Here is a 21,739-nt window from a genome sequence, read left to right on the forward strand (position 1 = left end):
TATATTGGTAATAAATTGCTTTTTTTTTGTTGTTTCAGTTATTAACCTACCGCCTAGGTTTCATTTATCAACAGAGTCTGCGATTGGTTATAAAGTCTAGTTAGGAATTGTTGAGGTTAAAATCTTTGAAGGTTTTCATTTTACTCTGTTGTGAACACAGAGGTACGATGATTTGGCTCAGTTCTTTGTTTCCTTGTCATAGCACTAGTTAAAGACTCTGCCAGACTCCTTGTGGCTTTGAATGTCCCACAGTGTAAGACCAGCTAAGTTAGCCTGGTGCTTTTTTTTTGTTATAGTTAAGAGTACTCAGTATCAAGGTCAATGCGGTAGTAGCGTTAAAAATAAATAAAAAGCATGGAAAACTCATTGACTCTCCTTGAAAAAAAAACGATAGTAATTGTGATTCAGCTACTATAGTGACAAGTGGCTCAACAGTTAGCACTGTTTCCTCACAGCACCAGGGATCTGGGTTTGATTCCACCCCTGGGTGACTGTCTGTGTGGAGTTTGCACATTCGCCCAGTGTCTGCAGGGGGTTGCCTTTGGGTATTCTGGTTTCCTCCCACAGTCAACTATGTGCAGGTTAGATGGACTGATTGTGCTAAATTGCCCATAGTGTCCAGGGATGTGCAGACTAGATGGGTTATAGAGTCATAGAGATGTACAAGGAAACAGACCCTTTGGTCCAACTCGTCCATGCCGACCAGATATCCTTAATTAATCTAATCAAATTTGCCAGCATTTGGCCCATATCCCTCGAAATGATTCCCATTCATATACCCATCCAGATGCCTTTTAAATGTTGTAATTGCACCAGCCTCCACCATTTCCTCTGGCAGCTCATTCCATACGCACACCATCCTTTGTGTGAAGAAATTGCCCCTTAAGTACCTTTTTAAATCTTTCCCCTCTCACTTACAGATCCCAAGGAAAAGACCTTGCCTATTTACCCTAAACATGTTCCTCATGACTTTATAAACTCTTATATATAAGGTCACCCTCAGCCTTCAATGCTCCAGGGAAAACAGTCCCAGTCCATTCAGCCTCTCCCTATAGGTCAAATGCTCCAACCCTGGCAACATCCTTCTAAATCTTTTCTGTAGCCTTTCATGTCCCTTGGGAAATGCAGGGATAGGGGAGGGGTCTGGATGGGATGCACTTCAGAGGGTTGATGTAGACGAGATGGTCCAAATGACAGTTTTCTGCTCTGTAGAGATTCTGTGATCCTATGAAATTCATATCAGGTGGAATTTATAAGAGAAAATCAATGGGTCATTGCTGACATGTTATCTAATTTCACCCGGATCAAACCTATCTTAGAACTTTGCACTTGTGGATTGCAGGGGCCAATCGTTTGATTCCCTCCTCCTGAATATAACATTTCTCCAAATTCAACTCCATCACTGATTCACAACGTTGTCCAACATGAGACATTACAAAACAGTCCATTGGGTTCAATCTCAGTGCATTCTTTGGATTGGAGTCCCCAAAGTTCAAATGTTCCACAGATCCAATGGTCTTCAGAACTAAAGCTCAATTCTGAGACTCTGACAAATAATGGAATGTGTTCAGCAGTTTCCTCTTTCCAGTGACTCTGTCCATGTTTTTAATTTCTGCCTGAACATTGGCCTGCAGCCAATCTATTACCTGACAGGTCGTGTGATCAGACAGTGGACCCAGGAATGGTTCCAGATTTCGGGATGAAGTGGGTGTTGAAAGACCAACTAAAAATCAAATAAAAATCTCAAACCGACCATCATCATTCTTAAAAGCACAGTGAAGCATTTCCACCACATTCTGAGCCAGGGCGGCCAAGAATTCCTGGATGGTAAGGTGGAGAAATGTATACACAATGTTTTTAGCTGTGTCATCCCTTTCAAGGATCTCCATCATGAATCCTGAAATTAATTTGCTGGACTTCAGCTGATGCTGAATGAAGTGATTCTCATTAAAAACAATTCTCCTTTTCGAAACTCCCTGGTAAGCCAACTCCCTGAGTCGCTGTAAAACCATCCGCTGGTCCTCAACATCTCGCTTGTGGTTGTCCAAGAGATTGGAAAGGTAGATGGAGAAAAGTTGAGTGATGGTTTTGGGAAGAGGTTGCTTGCACTTCTGCTGTGTAAAGAGCGGGCCTAAGGTTGAGCAAATGATCCAGCAATATGAAGGGTTGTAGCACATGGTGTACAGGATCTCATTCTCCTTGACGTGTTTGAAGACATTGGTAGCGAGTTGCTCACTGCCAAAAAACTTTCTGACAAACTCTTTTCTTTCATCAGCAAGAAAACCCAGGATCTCAGCCCAAAGGTTGACATTGGCCTTTTCCAATGAGTCAAGGGCAGTCGGCCGGCTGGTAACCAGCACAGAACAACCTCTGAGCAGCTGTTGCTGTACCAGGGAGTGCACCATTTCAAAAATTTCACATCTGCAGTCAGGTGCAACACAGTGATTCGCAGAGACATCACCAGCCACGCGGCCAGTGAAATCAATCTGGTGTTTGTACTCATCTAATCCATCAAAAACCAAGAGAAGATATTCAGGTTTCATCCAGATATCTTCAATTATCTTTTCTAAATAAGGGTACTGATCCAATACCATTTCAGTCAGAGAAACGGCTCTGTTGATGACATTAAGATTTCGAAATGTGAAATGTAGAACAAATTGGAACTGAGGATAGATGTTTCCTGATGCCCATTCATGGACCATCCTCTGCACCATTGTTGTCTTACCAATGCCAGCCACTCCGCTAACCACCGTGGTGCCAGACAGGCTGGAGTGGCCAAAACTGCTCCTGAATAATTGATCAATCCGATTTTTTTCAAGTTCGCTGGTGATGTACTTCCGCTGCCATTCTTCATGTTCCCTACCTCTCGAAAGGAGCTCATGTTCCACTAGTCTCCGTTCAGGCAGAGTGGAAATAATGATAAGCTCTGTATATCGATCAGTGAAGGAAATGATCGTTATTTTGCTGTCTCCTTTGATGGTGTGTTTGACCACATGCTCGGTTTGGTGGAGGAGGTGTTGCTTATGTTGATCTTGTATACCTTTCATGACAATGATCAAAATTATGTTGGCATTGTTCTTATTTGTTAATTAACTACATTAAAACAATTAACAAGAAGCAAGGAGGAGTTTGAGTTGGGTAGCAATACAAAATATGTGAGTCGAATCCAAATTTTACTACGCCGTGCTAGAAATTAATCTTGCCGGATAAATACTGAATTAAATTAAATATAAACCAGGGAGAATCAGATGGATTATAGTAGATTTTACGTTATAACAGACAAGCCCCTCCACTCTTTCATCTTCTCCATCTCCATTTGAGGAGAATTTACCATTGGAATATCTGAAAAGCCAAATATTATCACATTGTTCACTTATTATTATTTACTGTATTCATTTTTGTTTTGTCTGTTGTCCTCAGTGGAGATAGTATCAGAGTGTTTATAAGATTGATGTCTGCTTCAATCTCAGACAACTTATACCTAATGTAAACATATGGCCCACTGGCTGAATAGGGACTGTGCATAACACTCACTTTTTCAATGCTGAATGTTGGGAACAGGATGACAAACCAGTGATACAATTAAATGTGCTATGTGAACCATAATTATAAAACAACACTGTCGATGTATAAGGATCACATTGGGATCTTCCACCAATTTTATCAACTCATTGTTCATTTCAGTGCGAAAGCTGAAGCCTCTCATTGTACAGTCTAAGATTGTATGTAAATGAACTCCCTATCTATTCTGAATCTTCATGTGAATCTACCTATACCCAGCTTGACCCCATATTTGATTTCATGTTTTAACAAGTTCGAGACATAGATACATAGATGAAGCAAATCTTACCCCATTATGAGCCTAAATATGTTTCCAAGTCAACTAACTACCTGGCCAGACAATTGAGTACAGTCTTTGACACAGCCACTCTATGTCAGTAAGATTTCAGCAAATATGTGCTCTTCACAAATCCAATGTTTCAGCACTGTGTGTAGAAATGTGTTTCAGGGATATGTGACTTATTGAAAAACAATTCCTTATCTAGTCCTGGTTGATCAATTAGGTCAAGCTAATATCATTGTAGCCCTATTTGTGCCTTCATTCAATGCCCAAACAACATGTGTGCAATCTGATACATGGTGAACTCTAGTACACATGCAATCGGTAGAAATATGACACTTGGATGTTTAAAGATTCTGTTTCTATACGTGACCCACATCCTCACCTTCTTTAGGTCAATGTGTGTTTCAAGTCACTGCCCAGGGTGGAGCCGACATATGAATCAAGACCTTCTTCAACCAGTACATACATATCAGTTCAGACTGTCCACACTATGAGACCACACTCTAACTTCTGTATTCACCAGATCTGACTTCATCAGTAACTAGTCTAGAACCAATTGTGATCCTATAAATGACATCATCTTTACTCAGTCTGTCATGTATTTGATTCAAGCTTTAACTGGGTCTCGAACTCTATGTGACTCCAGCCCAATACAGACTTTGTAGACTCCGAGACTCTGGCGATATTGAGGTTTACATTTGCATAAAGGCACCCTAAGGCCTTGTATTGACAGTAAAAGCAAGACTTCTATTCAGACCCTGATGTGACTGAAGGGAAAAGAAATAATGGCCTGACAAAGTACTAGGGAAGATTTTAAAACCAACTGACTTGCAAAACTGAATGTGACTTTGTGGTTCAGCATCTAAAACTGGAAAGTTGGGCTCAGTCTACTCCAGAGCAGCTGGGAAAATCAAAATGAGCATTCAGCAATTTCCAACAAAGCTCAATATCACACAAGTGGAATATAATTTGTGGCAGATGGAACACTGTCCATGCCCAAGTTCCAGTTCATTTGCTTCGTGTTGTAACTTTGATTGCAGTTTATAGAAACAGTTCATGGTAATAATTTGGAGGGTTTGTTTCCTTTCAGTGGTGAAATGTGAGACACAAATAAAATGTTAGAACTTAATTAATGCGGTACGTTTTTATGATTAACGATTATTTTTATTTTGACTTACCTTTTGAGGTGATCTGATAGCTCTCCTTCCATCTCTCCGATGCTTGCATTATAAAGCAAGTCAAAACCTGGGAAAGATGTTTCATTTCATTAGTAGTGTATGGCAGCCTCACCCATTAAAGAGGCAACCATGTTTGATTGCTAGAAATACTTGGACTGTACAACACTTCTGCTCTGAATTTCTTTCAGAATGAGTTTCAGTTTTGGTTTTGATTCTTGCATTTTCACCAATGTTTCCCAAAATATTCGTTCTCCACAGCCATTGGTTTTGGTCACTGTGTTCAGAAAATGTTTTGTTGCTTCCTTTCTCTGTTGATGCTCTGACAGATTACGGATATACTGAAATAAAAGAGAAGAACAGGTAAAATAGAAAGGGAAAAGGGAAACAATAGATGAAGGAACGGAATGGAAGAATGAATTGATGGAGGAAATGAGGGAAAAAGATGGGAAAGAAAGAAACTAAGGAAGAGCAATGGAATAAACCAGAAAGAAACAAGAAAAAGAAGAAATAGAAAGGAAAACCATGAGAGAAAATGATAAACAGCAATGTCGTAATTATGAAAAGCTGTTACATTAATGATGTTCGATTGGTGAAGAATATTCATCTCAGCACACTGATGAGACCTTCCCTCCACTTGTGAAGAAGTACTATGAGGGAGACATTAGTAGTAGGCAAAAACAAGGGCTGCAGATGCTGGAAACCAGATTCTAGATTACAGTGGTGCTGGAAAAGCACAGCAATTCAGGCAGCATCCGAGAAGCAGGAAAATCGATGTTTTGGGCAAAAGCCCTTCATCAGGAATAGAGGAATCTATTGGATATGACATGAAACTTGCAGTTAACAAGTCATGTGATAAACAAAGCCAAACTCTACAATATTGGAAGTGGAAGTTTTGGGGTTTGGGTTTGAATCCATAACAGTTGAACTATGATGTGAACATGAGATCCATGTTGTCACTTTAATAGCCTTTGATGCTAGAACCACAACACCTTCAATGAATTCCTACATTAAAAGTGGACTAGTTTCACTGCTATATCCAAAGAAACAAAAAGGAAATCCAAAACAATAAATTGGAAATTTTGTAGGAAATATTGAAAAGTTTGTAATTGCCATGATTTTATTGCAGTAAGAATTGAAAGGATATCAACGGTCATTATGGTATTTGGGGCAATTTGGGTAACTAGTTCTGATAACATCATGAAACTCCAATAATTGAAGTCATAAATATCCTTCAGCTCACCAACAGACACAATATTAACATCACTGCAACTGCATGAAGTGTTGCCTTTTCAACTCGTGTGCTTACAAAGAACAAAGAACAAAGAACAAAGATAATTTACAGTCCAGGAACAGGACCTTTGGCCCTCCAAGCCTAAGCCAATCCAAATGTACTGTCTAAACCTGTCGCCCAATTCCTAAGCATCTGTATCCCTCTGCTCCCCACCTACTCATGCATCTTAAATAAATCTACTGTGCCTGCTTCTACCACCTCTGCTGGCAACGCGCTCCAGACACCCACCACCCTCTGTGTGAAGTACTTGCCGCGTGTATCCCCCTTAACCCTTCCATCTCTCACCTTGAAAGCGTGACCTCTTGTTATTGAATCCTTCACCCTGGGTAAAAGCTTATCTCTATCCACCCTGTCTATATCCTTTATGATTTTGTAAACCTCAATCAGGTCCCCCCTCAATCTCCTTTTTTCTAATGAAAATAAACCTAACCTACTCAACCTCCCTTCATAGCTAGCACTTTCCAGACCAGACAACACCCTCATAAACCTTCTCTGCAACCTCTCCAAAGCGTCCACATCATCCTTTTGGTAATGTGGCGACCAGAACTGTACACAGTATTCTAAATGTGGCCAAACCAATGTCTTGTACAATTTTAACATGATTTGCCAGCTCTTATATTCAATACCCTGTCCAATGAAGGCAAGCATACTGTATGTCTTCTTGACCAGTCTATCCACCTGTGCAGCAACCTTCAGGGTACAGTGGACCTGCACTCCCAGATCTCTCTGCTCATCAACTTTTCCCAAGGCTTTTCCATTCATTGTATAATTCACTCTTGAATTAGTCTCGCCTAAATGCATCACCTCACATTTATCTGGATCGAAAGCCATCTGCCACTTTTCCACTCAACTCTCCAGTCTATCTATACCCTCCTATATTCTCTGACAGTCCCTTTTGCTTTCTGCTACTCCACCAATCTTCGTGTCATCTGCAAACTTGCTGATCATACCAACAGTGCCCTCTTCCAGATCATTTATGTATATCACAAACAACAGTGGCCCCAACACTGACCCCTGTGGACCACCACTGGTCACGTTTCCCCATTTCAAGAAACTCCCTTCAACTACTGCTCTCTGTCTCCTGTTGCTCAACCAGTTCTTTATCCACCTAGCTAGAACACCCTGCACACCATGTGACTTCACTTTCTCCATTAGTCTACAATGGGGAACCTTATCAAATGCCTTACGAAAGTCCATGCAAACGCCATCAACAGCCCTTCTTTCATCTATCAACTTGGTCACTTCCTCGAAGAACTCTAATAAGTTGGTAAGGCACGATCTCCCCCGTACAAAACCATGTTGTCTACCACTGATAAGCTCATTATTTTCCAAATATAAATAGATCCTATCCCTCAGTACCTTCTCCAACAACTTTCCCACCAATGACGCCAGGCTCACTGGTCTATAGTTACCCGCAATATCCCTACTTCACTTCTTGTAAAGGGGGACAACATGAGCAACCTTCCAGTCGTCCGGCACCTCACCTGTATTTAAGGATGCTACAAAGATATCTGTCAGGCCCCAGCTATTTCCTCTCTCACCTCCCTCAGCAACCTGGGATAGATCCCATCTGGTCTTGGGGATTTGTCCACCTTAATAACCTCTAGCCGACCCAACACATCCTCCCTACTTGTGTCAGAGTGATCCACTCCACCACGGATATGCAAATCCTGGACCTCCTCCACCACCAAATCCTAACCACCTGATATCTAGAGGAAGAATGTCTCATCTTCTGTCTTGGGACCCACCAACCACCCAGAATCAATTTGGGTTTCACCATTTTCCTCATTTCCCCTTCCCCCGCCTTCTCCTAGATCCAACCTTCCATCTCAGCACTGCCCTCTTGAACTGTCCTACCTGTCCATTTACCTCCCACCAAGCTGCTCCACCCTCCTCTCCAACCTATCACCTTCACCTTTATCTACCTATTGCATTCCCAGCTACCTATACCCCACCCCACCCCCCCAGCCCAACCCTATCTCTCAGTCCCCTTGGGACCCCCCCATTCCTGATGAAGAGCTTGTGACCAAAACGTCGACTCTCCTGCTTCTCGGATGCTGCCTGACCTGCTGTGCTTTTCCAGCACCAGAGATTCTGATCTCCAGCATCTGCAGTCTCACTTTCTCATCCTTAAAATTAAATTGGGCGACTTTTCTTTTTCAATTTCTTTCTGGTTAGTGCAGACATGCTGCACTGAATTGCTTTATTCTGAATCTTTATATTCCTATCGTACCAAATCCACAACCCTGATATTCAACCTACAAACAATCTGGACTTGGAAATATTCTACCTTTCATTCACTGCAGCTGTTTAATAATCCTGGATCCCAATCCTATCGAGAATTCAGCTAGATCACATCAAATCGAGTGCAATGCTTCATGAAAGCATGTCATTCCCAACTTGGCAAGAACAATTAATGACTCAATGCAAATGCTCACTGAGCCACTGGGGAGGAAACTTAATGAAATGATAAATTTGCATGTTATTATATTTCACTGTGATGTCATAATCATTATCTGACTTAGCTTGATGGTTCATGTTTCTAAGGAAGCCTTTCTTCCACCAAGGAATAATTTGTTTTTGGAATCATGAAATATTTCCTTCACAGCTCTGGTCTTAATTTGTAAACATTTTCCCGAAGATTTTTTTTACTGTGGAATAGCTGGCATGATATACTTTTATAAATGTATGTCATCTGTCCAAACATGAAAGGCTCTTCCCTTCAATATGAATTGATAAATTTTCAAGCTGTGGTCATTCTTGGTGACAGGGATATTCACTATGGCAAAACTATTTACTGTATTCATTACATGTAACTTGTTTTTGTTTTGTTTAAAAATATTTTGTAGTTGTAAGAAACCATTTTGAATGAACTCTGCGTGTTAATTTCAAGTCACATTTACCAGTTTGTTTTGTACGTTTTACAATGTGACACATGAGCACGTGGAAAATCTATATTATGATTTGACTAGAGACCAATTACCTTCATCTAAAGAGTAGACACAGTGAGTTCAAGGAACTTAGTCAACGAAAAAAGCTGAATAATTCTCTAGCAACAAACAGCAACAGATTTTACTTAATACATTTATAACAGTGGGCCAGAATTTATGCACAGTTTATGTTCAACATCCAGAATTAACAAGAGGCAAATATGGGAACAGACTTTGATATAGCACACTATGGAGCACATTGATTAGCAAAAGTAATTAGTACAGTGACCAGAGATTTCTCAGCTAAACTCACCGGCCATGAATAACATGGAACACTACCAAGTCAAGAAAACTTCACAAGGGGTTGTAATTCCTCACTTTCAATGATCTGGACAGAACACTTCTTCAAGAGTCCCTCAATATTACCTGCCTCAGGGACATGAGTGGCACCTTACTGGTACTTGAACTTGAACTTCATAAGGTTTAAAACTTGACAACATATTTCTTATTTTTTTTAGATTCCCTACAGTGTGGGCACAGGCCCTTCAAAGAGTAACCTACCCAGGCCCATTTCCCTCTGACTAACACACCTAACCTATGGGCAATTTAACATGGCCAACTCACTTGACCTGCACATCTTTGGACTGTGGGAGGAAACCGGAGCACCCGGAGAGAAATGTGCAAACTCCACACAGATAGTTGCCTGAGGCTGGAATCGAACCTGGGACCTTGGTGCTGTGAGGCAGCAATGCTAACCACTGTGCTGCCCTGTGACAATGTTTCACTTATTTCTAGGTCAAGCCAAACTTAACTCTCTCAGTTCTGAATGACACAATGACCATAGTGTTAGAGCTTAAACCAAAAGCTGCATACAACATAAACTGAAGAATTCCATCATAATCGATTTGGAAACTGAACTCACTGGGTATTCCAGCGTCACCCTTAAAACCGCTGACACCAATCCCTCCCCACCATGGTATTTTTATTTGTGCTCTCTGCTAGGATCTTGTTGCTTGCAGAGCACACACAAGCTATTCTTCCCAGTGAAATATTCATCATGGCATTTCTTCCATCTCGCTAAAACTAATCTGGTATCCTGACATTCTCTAACATGTGGTTTTCATCATCACATGGTTTCATCCACTAACCACTAAGCCATGGGGTCCCACCTCCCTAATTTCTATTTTGCTCTCAGTTCGTTATCGGTCCTTCAAGTAAACAACTTTTCATTTTTTTTTTATTTGAAAAAAATATTGTTTCAGTATTTTCTATTTTCTGGTGCATTTTTAGTTTTGTACCCCTGACCCTTACTTTTATTGTTTTTCATATCATTAATGAGATGCACAACCTTGTTACTTTTCCTTAAATTTCCAAAGGTTCCTTCAATTACATGCCCACTTCAATCAATTTACTGATATATTATAGAATTTTTCCATTATTCCATTATTCTATTGTTAAACTTACAGTGTAATTTCCATTGCTCAATGAATCAGTTGCTGTTAATGTCAGGGCAATGCTCTCCACCAAGTCTAATATTGCATCCTCCAATCTCTCACAGTAGAATTGGGTAATCAGGTTTAACTCCTTGTCGCTGTAACTATTCAGCAATTGACTAATTCCTTTTCCATCATTGTCTGTCAGAAGAAAGTGAACCAAACATGCAATTAAAAAATCTGATGTAAAAAGTTAAAGAAATATCACACCGAAAACCTTCTACTTTCAACCATTGATACAAAATATTAATTTGCAATAAATAATTGTGCGATTTTACTTGCAGACTCTTCCTGTCTCTATGTAGCAATTTCAAAAGGATTAATGGTCTCTTTCTCCTCCTACATGACAGTCAAAAACCTAAATTGTTTCAGTTCTCATTAGTTATTTCTAATCACTCTGCCCATAGATATTACACATTTAGGGTAGCAGGCTGAACTTGAACACACTTAAGAATTCTAACCCTGCACCATAGGAGTCCTTCATTGCTGTGTTTTATTAGTATATGTTTCTACCCAGAAGTGTTATCACACAAAAATGAGTTCTTTCCCACTGCAACTTCTTTTGTTGTTTTTGTATAACGAGCAGCCACCACCAGTAAAAACTCATGTGTATCCAATTGATGATTTACAAGCGCAGCCTTTTCTGGGCAATGCAATACCAAATATAAACATGGTAGGGGACGTAGTAGGAAGAGAGGGAAGGGATAAAATCGAAATGGAGTTGGACGGGAAATAAAGCACTGTATGCCTCTGTGGTGTTCCATCCCTCTAAAGGCATTGAGATGGACATTCTGCACCCCATCTCCAAGGATGCCCGGGCTTGAATGGAACCACAGAAGGACAGATAGTTACCTCCCTCCACAGCCACACTGCCAAGACCTGCTTACAACCAGCCTGACCATCCAATTGATGTTATGAGCTGGTTCAGTAAACTGAATTCTGTGTTTCCATGTAGCAGGATCGTGAGCCTAGATGATCTCTCCTGCTGCCACAGATCATGTATGAGGGGATAAAACAACTGTTTTTGTTCATAGGTGGTCTGCCCAGTGGCCAAGCACCAAATACCATTCATCTGCAAGTTGTGCTCAGGCTATGCAGTCTCCTGAGATGCTTGCCATGCTGTTTACCATTCTGATAGCCACAGTTACTTCTCAGCCTTTCCTGAAATTGTAACATTCTATCCTGGAGTGTCTGATACTCATCAAGGAATATTGCCAGTAACACAGCTGATCTTTGAACTTTATCTTTTCCATTTCTTCCTTTCACTGAAGTACATTGTATTTGTCCCACATTTACTCCGTCATAATTTTGCATTTGTTCACAAGCTAAACAAAAGAATATGTACCATTGTTAGACTGATCAAAATTTGGCGGAATTTTGTTGCTGCTGCTATTGAACAAATGTAAGCAAACTACATTCTAATAACAGCAAAATGATCATGTTGATATCAAAATGCAATGACACAAAAAATATTTAACTGTATTGATTTAAGATGAAAAGTCATCTAGACTCGAAACGTTAGCTTGTTCTCCCTCTGTGAATACTATCTGACCCGCTGTGATCTCCAGCATTTGTTGTTTTCAGTTCCGATTCCAGCATCTGCAGTCATTTGTTCCTGCACCTTGATTAAGATCTCAGTGTGTTATCTTCTGGTTATATGATTGTCGTAGAGATCGACAGCACAGAAGAAGGTGATTCCGATTTATCCCCTTTTTCACACCTCTCAGTGACAGGTTGATTAATATTTAATCGACACTGTCAACACCCAGCACAGTCCAGGCTCCCTGTGACCCGGCAATGAAACGGTCTCACTCAGTGGGAGCTTCCAGATCAATCCCGAAGGAGCAGGGTCGGGTTTGAAGACACACCTTGAGGGGCTGAAGCAGCGGAAGGAGCTTCCGGGGCCAAACCTGGAGGGGAGTGACGTCACAATGCCAAAGTAACGTTTTGGACAGAAGGGCTGCTGATTGGTCAGTAACAGTCAGATGACTCACTATTCTTACCTGAAACCTCCATTCACCTTGCCCTCCCCATCAGGTTTAAGGGCAATGGGAGTCAGGCTGGTGGGGGAGCAGTACAGTCATGGGATTTAGAGTGGGATCTAGACTGCTATTTCTAGAATTAATTGCATATTTAATGTTCTTTAATAAGATTCTAACTCTACGGCTGTAAGTTAATTTTAATAGACATTAATTTTCAATGAAATAGTTGTGAGAAGATTAAAATGGGTAGTGTGCTTATCATGTCGAATGTAGGAAGTAAGAGACAGTTCGAACAGTCATGCCAACCAAACCTGTGGGAACTGTCCAATTGTAGCTTCTTACATGGGTCAGTTTGTGGATACACTTCGTGGCATTCAGGAAAGTGAGTGGAAAGCGTCATAGACAGGAGTTTTAGAGTCGTGGACGCTATCAAGGTTCAGGCAGGTAGCTGGAAGGGACAGGCAGTTGGAGACTGGGACACCCCTGTGGCTAAACCATCTCCAACAAGAATACTGTTTTGAATATTGAGAGGAGAGGAGTGGAGTGGTTGGTAGGGCCTGATCAGGGGATAACAACAGCAGCTGCCAGAACAGTGCTACCACAGCTGGCACTGTTGTTCAACAGGCAGGATCAAAGTGCAGAAAACCAGTACTAATAGGGGTCTCCACAGGCTATTCTGTGGCTGCAAAAGGGACCAAGATGGTGCATGGCCTCCCTTGTTCCAGGGTCAAGGATGTCTGTGAATGGACATAGAACATTGTCAAAAGGAGCAATGAGTTGAAGCTGTACAGGACATTGGTTAGGTCACTTTTGGAATATTGTGTGCAATTCTGGTCTCCCTCCTGTAGGAAGGATTTGTGAAACTTGAAACATTTCAGAAAAGATTTGCAGGAATGTTGCGAGGGTTGGAGGATTTGAGCTAGAGGGAGAGGCTGAACAGGCTGAGGGGTGATCTTATGAAAGTTTATAAAATCATGAAGGGGCATGGATGGGATCAATTGACAAAGTATTTTCCCTGGGGTGGGGGAGTCCAGAACTAGAGGACATAGGTTTAGGGTGAGAGGGGAAAGATAAAAAAAGGGACCTAAGGGGCAGCGTTTTCACATAGAGGGTGGTGCCTGCATGGAATGAGCTACCAGAGGAAGTGGTGGAGTCTGGTACAATTACAGCATTTAAAATGCATCTGGAATGGGTACATGAATAAAAAGGGTTCAGAAGGTTATGGACCAAGGTGCTGGCAAGTGGGACTAGATTAGGTTAGGATATCTAGTTAGCATAGATGAGTTGGACCAAAGGGTCTGTTTCCATGCTGTACATTTCTATGACTCTGAGTAGCCAAAGAGTGTGGCACAGGTTGGTATGAATAACATAGGCAACCCCTCTGGGTTCACATCTCAGGACTATTCCATGTGCCAGTGAGGCGAGGAATAAGAAGACAGTGCAGTGAAAAACATCACTAAAAGGCTGTCGGATGGAGGGCTTCCAATATGTGGATCATTGGAATGTCCTCCAGGGCAATTGGGACCTCAACAAGAGGGAAGGATTTAACGCAAATTGGAGAGGCACCAATATCCTGGCAGGGAGGTTTGCTGGTTTCACTCAGTAGGTGTTTAAAGCAGGGTGGGAGAAAGGGAGGACTGCAGATGCTGGAGATCAGAGTCGACTGTGGTGCTGGAAAAGCACAGCAGGTCAGGTAGCATCTGAGGAGTAAGAGAGTCAACGTTTCAGTCATAAGCTCATTATCAGGAATGGGGCTTGTGGGCCAGGGGTTTGAGAGATAAATGGGAGAAGGCTGGGGCTGGGGGGAAATGTACCTGGAAATGTGTTAGGTAGGTGAAAGTGGCAGGGAAAGGTGATAGGGTGGAGTGGATAGATGGGAAGGAAAATGGACAGGTCAAGAGGGTGGTGCTGAGTTGGAGGCAAGGGACTGGGATAAGGTAGAGGGAGAGGAAATGAGGAAACTGGTGAAATCCATATTGATCCTGTGTGTTTGCAGGGTCCCAAAGTGGAAGATTTGGGTTTGGTGATGGAGGAGGACCAGGACCTGCTTGTCCTTGGTGGAGTGAGAGGGGGAGTTAAAGTGTTCGGGGGGAGGGGGTTGGTTGGCGCTGGTGTCCCAGAGATATTCTCTGAAACAATCTGCAAGTTAGCGTCCTGTCTCCCCAATGTCAAGGAGGCCACATCGGGTGCAACGGATACAGCAGATGATGTGTGTGGAAGTACAGGTAAATCTCTGTCAGATGTGAAAGGATCCTTTTGGGGCCTGGGATAGAGGTGAGGGGGGAGATGTACGTGGGATCGATGTGGATTTCACCAGTTTCCTCATTTCCCCTCCCCTGCACATTATCACAGTCTCAACCCTCCAACTCGGCACCGCCCGCCTGACCTGTCCATCTTCCTTTTCACCTATCCGTTCCATCCTCCTCTCCGACTATCACCTTCCCCCACCTCCCCCAACCTTCACCTATTTATCATATTTCCCCACTCCCCCCAGCCCCACACCCCTCCCATTTATCTCTAAGCCCCCCTGAACTACAAGCCTGATTCTTGATGGAGGGCTTTTGCCTGAAACATCGAGTCTCCTGCTCTTTGAATGCTGCCTGACATGCTGTTCTTTTCCAGCAGCGCACTCTCAATGAAGTAGAAGAACAGACAGGAAGAGGTTACTGAACACTGCAGGACTGGCGATGTGAAGTGAATTTGTTCTAATGCAAGGATTATGGCACATTAAACAGATGAACTTAGGGCTTGGATTCATGCAAATAACTATGACATTGTAGCTATTACTTGGTTCAAAGAAGGAAAAGAATGGTAGCTTAATGTTCTATATTTTATCATGCAAAATAGAGAGGGATGTAAAAGATGTTGAGGATTATTGATTAGGGAGAATATCACCGGTTTACTGAGGGAGGACATCTTGGAGGGCTTATCCAGTGAGGTCATATGGGTAGAGCTCAGGAATAAGAGGGCTGCAAACCTTTCAATGGGTTTGTATTACAGGCTTCCCAACAGCCAGCGGGAGACAGAGGAACATATCCATGGAGAGACAATGGAAAAATGTGAAAACACCAGGGTTGTGGTGATGTGTGATTTTAACATTCTAGAAATTGACAAGGACTCTCTTAAGGAAAGTGGCTTTTGTGTGGGTGGGGGTAGAATGTGTTAGTTGAGTCCAAGAGGATTTCTTGAAGCAAAATGTCTCTAGTCCAATTGAGGAAGGGAAATACTTGACCCGGTATTAAGAATGAGCCCAGTCACGTGATCAAAGATTCAGTGGAAGAACATTTTGGGAACACTGACCATAATTCTGCAAGTTATACATTACTTACGATGAGGATAAAAGTGGTTCCTGGCGAAATTGGGAGAAGCTAGCGATGGCGATATTAGTCACAAACTGGAGCATATATATGGGAGTAGCTGTTTGCGGATAATAAGGACTGTTTTAAAGGCTAGTGAATTCCAGACCAGCGTTTCCTGTGAAAGCGAAGGATAATGATGGCTAGTTTCAAGTGCTTTTGATGACAATTGGTTAAGCTACTTTTGGAATACTGTGTGCAATTCTGGTCTCTCTCAATATGTTGTGAAACTTCAAAGGGTGCAGTAAAGATTTACAAGGATGTTGTCAGGGTTGGAGGCTTTGAGCTACAGGGAGAAGCTGAATAAATGGAAGCTATTTTCCCGCTAGCATTGGAGGCTGACGGGTGACTTTATAGAGTTTTATGAAATCATGAGGTACATGTATAGGGTGAATAGTCAATGTCTTTTTCCCAGGGTATGAGAGTCCAGTGTCAGAAGGCATAGGTTTAAGATGAGAGAGGAAAGGTATAAAAGGGACCTAAGGGGCAACGCTTTCACACAGAGGGTGGTGCATGTCTGGAATGAACTGCCATTGGAAGGGATGGAGGCTGGGACAATTACAATATTTAAAAGGCATCTGGATAGGTACATGTATAGGAAGGGTTTAGAGGGATATTGGCCAAAGCTGAAAAATGTGTTGCTGAAAAAGCGCAGCACATCTGGCAGCATCCAAGGAGCAGGAGAATCGACGTTTCGGGCATAAGCCTTCTTCAGGAATGAGGAGGGTGTGCCAAGCAGGCTAAGATAAAAGGTAGGGAGGAGAGACTTTGGAGAGGGAGGAGGGAATGCGATACGTGGAAGGAGGTTAAGGTGAGGGTGATAGGCCGGAGAGGGGGTGGAGGCGGAGAGGTCGGGCAGAAGATTGCAGGTCAAGAAGGTGGTGCTGAGTCCGAGGGTTGGGACTGAGATAAGGTGGGGGGAGGGGAAATGAGAAAGTTGGAGAAATCTGCATTCATCCCTTGTGGTTGGAGGGTTCCTAGGCGAAAGATGAGGCGCTCTTCCTCCAGGCATCGTGTTGCCATGGTCTGGCGATGGAGGAGGCCAAGGACCTTCATGTCCTTGGCGGAGTGGGAGAGGGAGTTAAGGTGTTCAGCCACGGGGCGGTGGGTTGGTTGGTGCGGGTGAGGGAAAAGCCAGGTCCAGTTGAGGACAAAGAAGGAAATTTCTGCATGAAGCCAGAGGATGTGGGTGAGGACCTTAGTGAATAATTTGCATGGGTATTCAATAGAAATGGACATGGTAAATAGTGAGTCTAGTCAAGGGTATGTTGATAATTCTATGGCATGTCTATATAAAAAAAGCAGGAAATGTTGGGCTTTTCAAAAAACCATGAGGTTACAAGTTCCCAGGAGCTATTCTAGGGAGGAAATTGCTGGGGCCTTGTACAAAATCTTTAAATCCTCTTTAGTTACAGGAGAGGTCCAAGAGGACTGGAGAATAGCCAATGTTGTTCCCTTGTTTCAGAAGGGCAACACGGATAATATGGGAAATCCAGTGAGCCTTATGTCAGTGGTAATTTAACATACCTGGTCAGTATGGATGGGTTGGATCGAAGGGCCTGTTTCCTTGCTGTACAACTCCATGACTCTATACCGCCAAGCCAAGAGATCTTGGAGAAGATTCTTAGGGCCAGGATTTACTCACATTTGGAAAAAAAAGGACTAATTAGTGACAGGCAGCAAGGCTTTGTGTGGGGAAGGTCATGTCTGACATACTTGATTGAGATTTTTGAGGAAGTGTCAAAGATGCCTGAAGAGAGCAGAGTGGCAGATATTGTCTCACTGGACTTTAGCAAGGCCTTTGTCAAGGTCTGTCATGGTAAGCAGATACTGGGGGTGAAGTCATATGGCCATATGACCAGTATTGTTGCACAGGGATCAGTATTGAGACCCCTCATTTGTTAAAAAATAATTTGGAGGAGAATATCCATTGTCTGATCAGTACGTTTGCCGATAACACAAACATTGAGGGAGCTATGGATAATGTGGAGAATTGCCAGAGGATAGAATTGCAAGATTATAGATAATCTGGAGATTTGGTTGAAGAAATGGCAGATGGACTTTAATCTGGAAAAATATGAGCTGATACATTTGGAAGTCCAATGCATAAGGGAAGTTACACAGTAATTGGCAGAACCCTTAGAAGCATTAAAGTACAGGGGCTTGAAGCATACAGGTCCACAGTTCCCAGAAAGGGACAATGTCAATGGATGAGGTAGTCTAGAAGGCATATGGCATGCTTGCCTTCATTGTTTAGGACACAGAGTATAAAAATTGGCAAGCCATGGTGCAGAGCGTTAGCAAGGTCGCATTTGGAATATAGTGTACAGTTCTGGTCATTGCATCATGACCAGAAACATGTGAGAGCATTGGAGAGGGTACAGAAAATGTTCTCCAGGATTTTGTCTGGTTTGGGAGATATTATCTGTGAAGGAGATTGGACAAGATTGGTTTTTACTTGAACACCAGAGGCTGAAAGGCGGCCTGATAGAGATTTACAAAATTATGAAAGGCATGGATAGAATGCATAGTTTTCTTTTTCCCAGGATAGAAATCTCATTTACGAGAGGACATAGATTTAAGGGTAAAGGGGGAATGATTAAAGGAGGTGAGAGGGGCAATTTCTTTTTTCCACAGAGGCAACTTCCTGAGGAAGTGGTGGATGTGAGTATAATTACAATGTTTAGAAAGAGATGAGAGAAGTACATGAATAGAAAAGGTTTGGAGAGTTGTAGGCCAGGAGCAGGCAGGTGGGACGAGTTTAGTTTGGGATTATGCTCAGCATGGACAGGTTGAACTGAAGGGTCTGTTTCCGTGCTGTATGACAATATGACTGACTCAATGTGCCTGGAATGCGCTTTCAGAGGATGTGGTCGAAGCAGACACAATAGCAATGTCTATTGGCATTTTGACAGACATGATTGGCAGGAAATAAAAGGATACAGACAATACAATATACAATACTGTTCACCTTCATCAACATCGACCTGGCAAAGGAAACACTGACCACACTTTTAGAAGAGACCATCACACACACCCCAACCACCATCCAATCACATTACCAATGAAAACATCATGAAGCTAGTGGACATGTGTCTCACCACCCACTTCACCTTCAACAACATAATCTACAAACACACCAACGGCACATCCATGGGATCTCCGCTATCAGGATTCATAGCGGAAGCGGTAATGCAAAGACTACAACAGACAGCCCTACCAACCATCAAACCAAAAATCTGGGTCCGCTACACAGATGACACCTTTGTCATCACAAAACAAAACAAGATAGAAGAGATATTTAACATCATCAACAACACCCTCACAGGCATAAAGTTCACCAAGGAGGAAGAAACCGACAACAAACTCGCATTCCTGGACGTCACAGTCGAAAGAACAGACCTGCCTATACAGAAAACCAATAAACACTGACCAATTACTTAACCAGCAACCATCCCAACACACAAAAAATGAAACTATTCCAACGAGCCGCCACACACTGCAGCACAGATGAACTTCAGAAAACAGAGGAGAACCACCTATACAACGTATTCAAGAAGAACGGATACTCAAAAAATACAGTCCGCAGATTCCTCAAGAACAATGACAAGCAGACCAATAACAACCAGAAAGCCTAACCACCTTACCATACATCAAAGAAGTTTCAGAAATGACAGCCAAACTACTAAGACCCTTCGGACTCCTAGTAGCACACAAACCCACCAACACTCTCAAACAAAAACTGACAAACTTAAAAGACCCAGTACAAGCCATGGACAAAACCAACGTCATCTTCAAAATTCCATGCAAGGACTGCCACAAACACTACGTAGGACAAACAGGAAGAAAGTTAGCCACCAGGATCCACGAACACCAGCTAGCTACAAAAAGCCACGACCCTCTCTCCCTTGTAGCCCTACACACGGATGAAAGAAACCACCAATTCGACTGGGACAACACATCTATCCTGGGACAGGCTAAGCAAAGACATGCCAGAGAATTCCTAGAGGCCTGGCACTCCAAACACAACGCCATAAACAAACACATAGATCTAGATACAATCTATCAATCCCTCAGAAACACAACAGGAAATGACATCACCACAAACACCAGGAACCCCATCCATGACAAACATATAAATAGAAAGCAGGAGACAACAGCTTCGCTTCACTTGGAGGTCACCACTGATGATGTTACCTAGCCAGGTAATGAAACATCTGGATATCAAACCTACAGGTCAGCGAGCAAACCTACATCCTAAACCTCAACCTGAGCTACAAACCTTCACAAACCTTGCACATACAATACTAGTCCGATTAAAACATCCCTTTGATTAAGATTTACAAAAAAAAACAAAACTTCTTATCTCAAAATCAGGCAGCTTTTGTTTTTCTCTGTATTTCAGTCTTCTTTCCTTCTCCTTGGGGATATTGCGTCACAGGTTACTGATCAATAAAGTTTGGTTTTTTTTGGGATACAATTTAAACTGATTGACCTAATTCGATTCTGTTTTGTCGTTTCCTGGCAACCAGGCTACCCTAGCTACACCAGTAGCTGGGGCACGTTACATTATCTTTTTTTTTCTGTCAGGTAGTTCTGTAGCTTTTAACTCTCTTAAAGGTACAGTACACCCCACATCTTCACAACACTCACCCAAAATTAACTTGTAGGATAAATTAATTTTGTACTTATGGATGCTTCTTAAACTTGCATTCAGATGCGTTGTGGCACAGCTCTGAAGTAGATGGGTTTTAAACAGAGGTCTCTGGGCTAGGGGAAGCAATGGCCTAGTGGTATTGTCACTAAACTGTTAACCCAGGGATGCTGGTAATGAGCCTGGTCCCCAAGTTCAAATTCCACCGTAGCAGCTGGTGGAGTTTGCATCCGATACAAAATCAGGAATGAAGAGTCTCACAATGACCATGAATCCATTGTTGACTTTTGGGAAAAGCCCTCCTGGTTCACTGATGTTCTTTAGGGAAGGAAACTGCCATCCTTACCTGGTTTGGTCTACATGTGACTCCAGACCACCTAGCCAATGTGACTCAATCACAACTGGCCTCTGGGCAATTAGGGATGTGAATTAAATGCTTCCTGAGCCAGCAAAGCCTTTCTCCTGTGAATGAGTACAAAATCCCAGCCACAAGAGTCTCTAAATATTTCAATCAATCTGTTCAGACCCATCTTTAGAGAAGCTGGGTCTTGAACCCAGGACTCCTGGGCCAGAGCACCGCAAGAGCCCAATTTTGCTCTCGTGTTGAATATTGGGAGTAGCAATCTAAATTTTTCACAAATACTTAAAGGTTGAGTGCAATGTTACTAAGCGTAATGTGCCTTCAGAGGCATATTGTGCAGTAGTAATGTCCCATCTCTGAGTCAGGTGGCCAGAGTCCGAGTCTTGCCTACGCAATAACATTTCTGAACAAGTTGCTTTGCGGAAAATAAAATGAACAGAATGGTTAGTTTTCAACCATCATTTATTGGTGCGCTGTTGCTCAGAATTTGAAATGCCCATTTTTAGGATGGTGCTTTTGCCTCCGAGGCAGAAACATATGGGATCCTACTCCCAAGACCTGCTCCAGGTGGATGCTTGTTGCATAATAATAATGGAAAGTCACTCATCATCTGTGACATTCTCTAGTGTAAATTTAAAACTCCATTACAG

At 42.4% G+C, this 21,739-nt stretch overlaps 1 protein-coding gene across 1 annotated transcript; it reads right to left on the reverse strand.

The window, feature by feature from the left end:
* Positions 1-285: 285 nt before the first annotated feature.
* Positions 286-11,923, reverse strand: LOC140491263 (NACHT, LRR and PYD domains-containing protein 3-like). Its single transcript, XM_072589234.1, has 3 exons — positions 10,708-11,923; positions 5,023-5,360; positions 286-3,040 (listed from the first exon to the last, which is right to left on the reverse strand). Exons 2-3 carry the CDS (start codon positions 5,105-5,107, stop codon positions 1,731-1,733), a joined length of 1,395 nt encoding a protein of 464 aa, XP_072445335.1. The 5' UTR covers positions 5,108-5,360; positions 10,708-11,923; the 3' UTR covers positions 286-1,730.
* Between the last annotated feature and the right edge of the window lie 9,816 nt (positions 11,924-21,739).

This window comes from Chiloscyllium punctatum, chromosome 19, assembly GCF_047496795.1.
Source record: "Chiloscyllium punctatum isolate Juve2018m chromosome 19, sChiPun1.3, whole genome shotgun sequence".
Lineage (NCBI taxonomy): Eukaryota > Metazoa > Chordata > Chondrichthyes > Orectolobiformes > Hemiscylliidae > Chiloscyllium > Chiloscyllium punctatum.

Bases quoted from the DNA above. Each gene is read 5' to 3' on its own strand.
- LOC140491263 (XM_072589234.1), bottom strand. From the start codon at position 5,107: ATGAAACATCTTTCCCAGGTTTTGACTTGCTTTATAATGCAAGCATCG. The intron at 3,041-5,022 runs GTAAGTCAAAAT...TTGTCATGAAAG, and splicing joins CTATCAGATCACCTCAAAAG to GTATACAAGATCAACATAAG.